Here is a 9445-nt window from a genome sequence, read left to right as displayed (position 1 = left end):
ATTTTGATGAAGGTGTTTTAATATATTAAGTACAGATTTTCTTGCCTTTTTGTTGTATTCTTTTAACCTCCTATCTTGGTATAAACTTGAAATATGCACTATCCACAGTACAAATCTCAAAGCAAGGTTGGGTTGTTCAATATAGATACCTTCCAAGAGGGCTGAGAAGTACGACAATAAAAAGTTGACATGATGTAAAAGAAAGTTCTGTCTTGTAAAAACATTTGCATAGTTTTTACCGCTAGTGGCCTGATCCTTGATCCTTATTTCAGGCAAATGCCTTTTATGAAAGGACTGTGGGTCTGGGCCGTCAGAATTTATTTTTATTAAATGTTGAAATTGTATTATTTATGGTATATTTCTATAATTTGCTGAAAAATAGGTCATCCTTTTCTTTAAGAAAATACCCAATTTTAACAATTAGCTTCTGATTGGGTTTGAAAGTCACCAGTACTGTGTGCAACCTAAATGACGATGAGCACAGACATTTATTGTACCTTTGGTGTCTGTTAGTATGGTCTGTCAGAAACACAAGATCTACACGAACGCTTCATGTCACAAAATATACATCACAGTACTTGAAAACCTTACGAACACAAAAAATGAACAAATTCTAATTCTATTCTTTTAAGAATACTAGTGCTACATTTGAGATTAAGATTATTAGAATTTTAAAATATCAGTTAAACAGTGTAACAGATGTGTGAACTAATGTAACATTATGACGGTATAAAATGGTAGCCCAAGTGGCTCAACCTCCACTTTCCAGTTACTAAATATTACTTTTTACATTTATATTCAAAATGTTTCTTTAAATTATAGCTTTAACTGTATGTTTTAAACAATATGCTTGAGAGACAACGTTCTGAGTTTAGCAGAGCCAAACCTCATCAAGAAAATAATTTTTCTGAGAATGAAAGATTATCAGAAAAGTAACATTAATTTGATGGCACAAGGATTTAATCCTGTGCAAATTACGTTCAAAATTTCCATTAAAGCTTATATAGAAATATGTGCATAATGAGAAATGAACAGCTTAATAAAATCCAAACCATACATATGTGATGTGCTACTTTATATAATAGCAGCATAGACTATATTAAAATTTAGATAAGTATCGATTCTTTTTTAAAATGTATTTCTTTGCTTATTCAAAGAATTACAACTTAATAAAACACTCTGTGCTAATAGGCATGTGACAAGAAGAATAAAACGCCTCGTGGAAGTAAGGACTATCTGTTTTCAAGTAAAGTATATCAAGATGTCCAAAGTTAATACACAGACAAAAAGTAAATGAAAAATTGCACAAGTTCGTTTACTACCAGGATATATTTTAAATGAGGAAATCAAACCTTCTGCTTTTTTTTTGATCTGATGAGCACATGTCCTGGGTCCTCACGACAACGATCTTATTTTGGAGGCATTATGGTGTGGAAGGTGGTTTGGGAGATGAACAGGATCCTTGACTATCAAAACTGTTTGCCCGGCCAGGTAACTGAAAGACAATAATTTCATAATGTATGACCTAGTATAAAAATAAAGTGGATAATCATTGCTACCTTTTATTTATTTTAAAAAAATTATTTTTATTGATTTCAGGGAAAAAGGGAGAGAGAGGGAGGGAGGGAGACAGAGACAGAGACAGAGACGAGAGAGAGAGAGAGAGAGAGAGAGAGAGAGAGAGAGACAGAGAGAGAGACAGAGAGAGAGACATCAATGATGAGAGAGAGAGGTAGAAACATCAATGGGCTGCCCCCTGCACTCCTCCTACTGCAGATCAAGCCTGCAACCTGGGCACATGCCCTGACTGGGAATTGAACCTTGACCTCCTGGTTCATAGGTCGACACTCAACTATTGAGCCACACTGGTCGGGCTGTTGCTACCTTTTAACAGTGAATATTCACTCATGATATGCAAACCTCTGAAGAGAAAATATACATAACGCCCCCTGCCCTCCACAACCCAACTCCTCAGGGCACATGAGAGGACACAAATATCATAGAGATGTAGGCAGGGTGTGGTACACAGATGGTATGCAGAGCAGCCTGGCATGGACAACTATTCCTTTCACATTCTATGACAGGTGCCTAGTTCTTATTGTAAAGTAATTATTGGTCTACTATAATGGGGAGGGGGCAATTGCTAGGTAAATGCAATAAGAGATTCTAGACACAAGAGACTGCATTTCGCTGGCTCTAAAGCAGGAAGTGACTTTTATAGGAGCAATTCATGAGATGACAGGGACTAAGTTTGGCAAATGGGAGCCAGAAGTGATGAAGAATAATTTCTCTCAGTCCCCAAATATTATGTGTATTTTAAAAGTTTAGTTACAACAGAATAAATTCGTGATTATCTTGTAGAAGTAACCAGATTTTCTAAATGATGCTTTAGTCTCTGTCCCACCAACTTACCCAGCTCTTGAATTATTCCCTTCTAATTTTAATCCTTTCTCTGGCAACAAAACACATAATTACACACGCATCACTTTCACACAGTGCAAAATCCAGCCAGTTCTTAGGACTCTAGTCCATATGTTCTGTTTGACCATTGAATGTAGGTACAGGAGTTGGAAAAAAGGTGCTGTTTGCTGGAGAAAGTATATTTACATAATATTTTAGTCCACTTGTCCTCTGATACTCCACTGCTAGAAAAATATCTGGGATTTTCTGATATCCATATTGCAGCTTATTTTTCCTGTATATCTTACAATGACTGACACAAACACATGCCTAGTCCATAGCTCCCCTTCATCAGATAAATGTATAACTGCTTATTAAATAGTCATATGTCATTATCATATGCCCTGGGTTGCACAACATATGCCCTTTCATTAAAGTTCTTGCTCACGTTACCTCATTTCTCCCTACATAATGCCTGTGAAGTCTGAGGGGCATGCATTTCCATTTTCATTAACTCTGGAGAAATGCAACTGTTGGCAGAGTGAGTGGTCTGCCCAGGATTATCCAGCCAGAGGAGCAAGGATTAGAATCCACGTCTCCCCTTCAGTGTGGTTCTCTGCCCAGCAAATTTTACTCCCATGTCGAGATTCTTAAAATTAATATATACTTTGCACCCAGCCAGTGTGAACCAGGGATCACTGGTTTGATTTCCACTTGGGGCACATGCCCAGGTTGTGGGCATGATCCCCAGTGGAGGGTGAGCAGGAGGCAGCCCGTTGATGTTTCTCCCTCTCATCAGTCTTCCTATCTCTCTATCCCTTTCCTTTCATCTCGCTCTCTCTTTAAAAAAATCAATAAAAACATATTTTAAAAAAGAAAATAAATTAATATTCACTTTTCAATCCTTAAATAAAAACAAAGATGAAAATCAGGAAAATGATCGTAAATGTACAATAAGCAGTAGAGTATACTTTAGACAAAAACACTGTTGAAATAAAATACAACCTTCCCAAGGCTCACTGAAATATTTAGAGGATATATTGTCTATCTTTCTGAACCACTCTAGGGGAAAGTGCTGTGCACATGTGTATTTGTGTAAGTGTCTGACTTTTAAATGATGATGTGAGGCAAACGTGTGAAACACACACATATAAGCAGATATCTATGATGGCAGTTCACCTCTGTTATCTGGGCATGCAATATTCACACCACATTCATCCAGTTTTCTCTATCATGTCCTGAGTAACATGGCCAAGGTCACATTTTTGTGACTAAGCTAAGATTAGAACCTGAGCCCGTTGACAGTTAATAGTTAATTACACTGCACGCAGTGCCAGAACAAGAAGCAGAATTGTAACCACAGCGAGACAGCAATACATCATCTACTTACCATGTGGTTATCATAACTGTTCTTTTTATTGAACTGCATAAATTCCATCATCTGCCACAAATCCTTTTGCCAACATGCATCACCTTTCAGTTAACTAGGCCAGATCAATGACTTACTCTGTGACTCTCCCAGAGGCTCCGGCAATTGCCTTTTCATCTAGCAACATTCAGTGTTTCCAGTAGACTGATAATTAACTTTACGGCTAAAAATCCGGATAGAAGCCGGTATCGATATCCATTCTGGTTAAATAACCTTTTATTATAATCAAAGCTAACACTGCGTCACACTCAGGGCTAAGAATTCAACATTCGGCCTTTCATTTAGTTTTACTCTCTCAGTTTACTACTATTACAGAGTCATAGCGGAGCTTAGGTTAAAGTAACTCGCCCCAAGCTTCTCCAATATGTAGTCACACAGCACAGGCACGCTTTGGTCTCAAGCAAGCTGACGCCTCTATATTTAAAAAATCTGTGAGCACTTTTACTTCCTGGCCAGAGTTGGGGTAGATATACCTGTCCTTTTACATAGATGAGTGGTATTCATTGACAGGACCTCTATTTAGGGTTTCTGGAGAAGTTTAGGTGAGGTGGCAGTTTTCACAAAAGAAAAGCACCGACATTCCTTTTCCAGTTAGGAATGAATTTACTGGAGCGCCCCACCATTCAGTGATGTAAGTTTTCCCACTATGCAAAGAAAATAATAGACTTGCAGTTTTTAGGGGCTTACTGTCCAAAGGAATTTCAAACCCAGAAAGTTGAGTGTTTTTGGGGAATCCAACAAGACACACAGAACTTTGAATACTGGATGACAGAGTCTCTGGGACAAAGCAAGAGCAACATCGGTGTGGTGTTTTTTTAAAAAATAGGTGAATATATAAAACATCAGAGAATGGTTAGAGATAACATATTTAAGCAAAAGAGATTTTAAATAGAGAGTAGGTGTCAGGGAATCACGCTCACCTCCAGCAAGGGGTGCCAATGTGTTATTGGTTTTCGGTGATAGGCCAGCATTTCATTCCAGTGGTCTCGCCCAAGGCCCTCAGCGTCCAGTCCTGTTCTACACACCCCTATGACCTCATTGTGTCCTACCCTGCAATTCAGAGAATGTTACATTTTCATTTCCATATTCAAAGATACATGGAATTTCACACATCTTAGCAGAATTTTAAACATATGATTAAAACACTAGATTTTGTGGCAGGTTCTAAATGATTTTGCAAATCAAATTACTTAGGGCAAGTAAAAAAAAATTAAGTAAACTGAAAGTTACTAAACAGAAGCAGCATTCGAAAATGAATTTGTAAAGGTGCACATACAAACCATTTTAGTGCTCCGTAACTTGAGCACGTTGCACAATAATAGACGTCGTGTGAATGAGGAATGACAGCTGGTCCTTACCTATATGATGAGTTTCTTTCTTGGAAGCAATCCAATTAACATTAAGTGATGTGAATCACAATCTTGTTCTTTCCACAAGGCTTAGTGTTTTGTAATGATGCTCATATTTCTCACCAAGACCTCAATATCCACTTTTTTTGGTATAAATGACCATATTTAATTGACTAAATGATATGTCAGTGAATGTTATACTTGTACTATAATTAAACAGGGCAAGGCTATGTTCAATACCACAAAACTTGATTTATCATTGCATAGCAGCAGAGCATACTGAACAACATTCCTATTTTCCATCCATGTCCTGTTTTTACAGCAACAAATCAAAATAATAATGACGGTTAATAATTTGGGAGCTTATTATATGCCAGACACTGTTCTAAATAATTTAAAGGTACTGCCTCACTAAATCCTCCCACCAAGACAACGAATATCATCACCATCATCTCATTTTACAGACAGAGACAAACACCCCGAAGTGCAGGGACCTGCCTGCCTTTACACACTTAGTAAAAGGTCGAGGCAGCATTTGAATTGAGACAATGGACGCAAGTGTGCAAGTGTTTAGGTTGCTTCTCAAGAATGGAGTATAATTTAAAGGCATTTCTAAAGGTTATTTTGACAGACATCTCTAAGAAGACTTTGAGATGATTTTTTAGGACATTTCATTACTTTCTTCCTGTCATTGATATTGATTTTTATGTTTACTATCATTTTCCTCAATATTAAGTTTCCCAAACAAACATACTTTTTTAAAAAATATATTTTATTGATTTTTTACATAGAGGAAGAGAGAGGGATAGAGAGTTAGAAACATCGATGAGAGAGAAACATCGATCAGCCTGCCTCCTGCACACGCCCCACCGGGGATGTGCCCGCAACCAAGGTACATGCCCTTGGCCGGAATCAAACCTTGGACCATTCAGTCCCCAGGCCAATGCTCTATCCACTGAGCCAAACCGGTTAGGGCCAAACATACTTTTAAAAATAAGTTGTTTTTTTTTCATCTTCCTGTTTTGTATATTGTCAGGATCCATTTCCCTAAATTTGTCTGAATGACAAATTCTCAATTGGATCTCCCTGCAATCACTGTGGTGAGAAATCAATAGGAGTCATTTTCTCGGTAAAGCAGGACAAGGGCTACCAATGAAAACAGCACAACATGTTTAGCTTTTGAAATTTCAACGACTCAAAAGCGCTCTCTTTCTTAGGATAGCTTTCTTTGTAAACTGTGATATAATTTAATTTCAAATATTAGATGATACAGGTCATTTTATTTTTCACTGCTTCATTTTGTTAGCTCTGAGCCAGAAGATAGCATATTAATTTCTCAAGGTTATAGGGTCCTGGTTACTACCATTTTCATGGTCCTATACAGATGACATTCTTTTAAAATATTTATATATGTGTGTTCCGTTCCACTTGTGTTATTATTAGAACAAAATAAATGTAACAAGATACTGTCTATTGCTGATAATTTTGTAGGTTAAACATACAATAGTCCTTTCCAAAAAGAATTTATAAATATGAAAAGCAAAACAATAGAAAGAAGTATAGAGCAAGGACCAAAGAAGAGTTACGAATGTTTAAGGTGGGACAAGAGTTCAGAGGAAGAAGAGGCAGGTTAGCGGAGAAAGACACAGAAGTGGTGACTTGAGCAGGGCTGTAAGGCATGGGTGGCATGAGATACACAGAGCAAGGTGATACTATCTCAGACACGGGAAGGGTGGGAAGATAAAGGTTAGGGCTGCAGTAGGAGGAACCTTCAGAGCTGTACCTGGGAGTTTGCAATTTCTCTCATGAAAGGACAAGTGACTCCGTGTGTGTGAGCTGGAAGAGCTGTCCACAAAGCAATGTTTTAAGATAGATGTCAGAGCATCAAGGCTGCATTCCTATGGCCGCTATTCAACTTCTCCTCTTAATGCTCACTGTTCACAGTTCCATATTATGCTGATGTTTTACAAACGGGAAAAGCAAATCCCCAAGAGATTGCAAAACTCTCCCTTTCACACAGCCAGTTAATGATAGAGCTCTGATAAGAATCATAATATTCATATTCCAGCCCAGTTGGGAAAACAAACTCCGTTGATTTTAATTTCTGTTGTCACTGTCAAAAGGCTTCACACAGTGCTTTCTATAATGTGCTCCATACTGCGTCTGTCTGTACCCATTCTTTCACCAGCCCCAGGTGTCCCATTCTTCAACTTAACAGTGACTTCTTTTGGAGAAGAAGAAAAAAAAAGAAATATTATAACATGGAATAAATGAGTTTTGAAGGAATAACTTTTTCCTCTTCCAATTGACATTAAAACCGCTATAGTGGACTATGGTTTGCATATAACTAAACATGACTGTTCATCAGTGAGTACACAGATACACGTACCTGTCATAATCCATGACCGCGATGGAGAGGCTGACCTGCTCCACATTCTCCGGAGGGATGTCAAAAATAATGGCCTCATTGTACACAGGGTTTAGAGTGTTTTTCTTTGTAGTTGTTTTCCTCTTTTTTAACCTTCGACCCTCACACATCAGAGACACTTTGACATAAGGATCTAGGAGTGGGAAGGTCATTTTGTTAAAATAAAAGTAATGGTACGAAGTAGAAATAAAATTGCTGTTAATGGTTACTAAGAAAAGTGGCATTTAAGCTATTTAGTATTACCAGTTTTAAATTCAAATGATTTACTTGGGGGCAGTAGACTCTCTAGGACTTCTTACTTTAAATAAAAGCACTTATCTTGAACGAACTTGAAAATAATTAACTTGATCTCACTATTCGTACCATAACAGAGAAAACTCACTCATTTCTCAAGAGCCAATCCAGAGCTATAATGTCACAGCTATTTGCGGACACAGCTTGTTAGAAGTGATTTCTAAGGAATGGAATCCTAACAAGTAAGGTTAATTATATTAAAGTTAATTTCTTTCAAAATAATTTATAATAAGAATACTAAAACGTATGAAAGAGCAACACTATCTAGACCAGTATATATAATCACAAGTTGAAATTAGAAAGCAACAACTACGATAGCTGGCATTTTCTTCAATCGCTGGAAAAGATACTACAATCAGAGGTCTCATTTTAATCATAGCAGTAGTGCTTAACAAAGAGCTCAGATTGAAGAAATGATTACTACACATAATTATTAGGTGCTCAAGAGTATACAAAAAGAGGGCAATATGTGCCTTAAAGATGGCCACAAGGCAGGTTTCTGTTATGACATTGTTTATATGATGCCAACTGGAAAGAGAAAAATTTAGTTGGGTTATATCTTTATGGGCCAAGGGATCTTAACAAGTTTTGCCCAGCTGATTGTGTCTACTGTCTTACTCCTGACGCCTTATGTAGAACAACTGTTACAGTACTATAGAAAGCTATGTAGTATTACACAAAAGTTTCTTTAAAAGCCTTTACTTTTTTATAAAAAGGAGGCATGGCTTTGGGAAGGGGTGTTGGCATGGTAGATGGTTAAAATAATCCATTTCTAAGCTCTATCTTTATGTTTTTATTTTCTGGTCATCCTTCAACTATATAGCACCACCACCTTTTCTCTTTCCACCAATGTAATAATACATCTTATTTCCTTAGAATAGGCCAAAATGATGGCAATATTAATTTAGTTGAGCAAATTAATGTTTTTTGAGCTCTAGAAAAATGTATCTATGTATTTTATAAGCATATCCTCCAAGGGTTAAAAACATATTTTGTGGCTAGAATTGAGGTATGGAGAAGAAAACAAGGTGAAAGGACAATGTTCAATGGCTGTTTTCACTTATTTTTATCTATTTATTTTGCAAAAAATAATAATATATGTGTATATATTTAGATTTTTCAATAACTGGAAATATGTTCTAAGAAAAAAGTCCATTTTTTGTGATCTATTTTTGTGTATGAGCCCATAGGCCTAGGCATTTCATTAACAATGGGAGCAAGTCCTGATTTATCCTTCCATGCCCCCATCATGTCTCTGATGACATTTCTCTACTCTACTCATGACAAAGATAATTTACCGGCTCCTGAGTTGATTCACAAGCCTTTTGTGAGAATTAATGAGGTGGTGTTCTCAAAGCACGCACTCATCTCATAAAAAGCCTCATATAAATAAAAAGTAATCTTGTACTTAATTACAACTTCGATGCTGTTTGCTTGTCTCAAAATTTGATCTCTTTTGATTCATGGTAGAAAGAATAGAATAAACAATAATTTGTGAGTACACTGTTTAACTGAAGTTCTTCAACATTTGTTGACCCAATAATT

The 9445-nt window shown here is 36.9% G+C and overlaps 1 protein-coding gene across 1 annotated transcript in view; it reads right to left on the bottom strand.

Annotated features, from left to right (window-relative positions):
• Positions 1–966: 966 nt before the first annotated feature.
• SYT10 (synaptotagmin 10) overlaps positions 967–9445 on the bottom strand; it is a 71793-nt gene continuing 63314 nt past the window's right edge. Inside the window, exons 5-7 of the mRNA XM_036302071.1 lie at positions 7568–7739; positions 4750–4879; positions 967–1495 (exon numbers count right to left, since the gene is read on the bottom strand). Of these exons, the coding sequence (XP_036157964.1) occupies positions 1424–1495; positions 4750–4879; positions 7568–7739 (374 nt within the window). The 3' untranslated portion in view covers positions 967–1423. The remainder of the gene's footprint in view (positions 1496–4749; positions 4880–7567; positions 7740–9445) is intronic.

Source organism: Myotis myotis, unplaced genomic scaffold (assembly GCF_014108235.1).
Source record: "Myotis myotis isolate mMyoMyo1 unplaced genomic scaffold, mMyoMyo1.p scaffold_m19_p_3, whole genome shotgun sequence".
In the NCBI taxonomy this organism is placed as follows: domain Eukaryota; kingdom Metazoa; phylum Chordata; class Mammalia; order Chiroptera; family Vespertilionidae; genus Myotis; species Myotis myotis.
The sequence above is the reverse complement of the archived record's forward strand: the minus strand, read 5'-3'. Positions and strand labels throughout refer to the sequence as shown.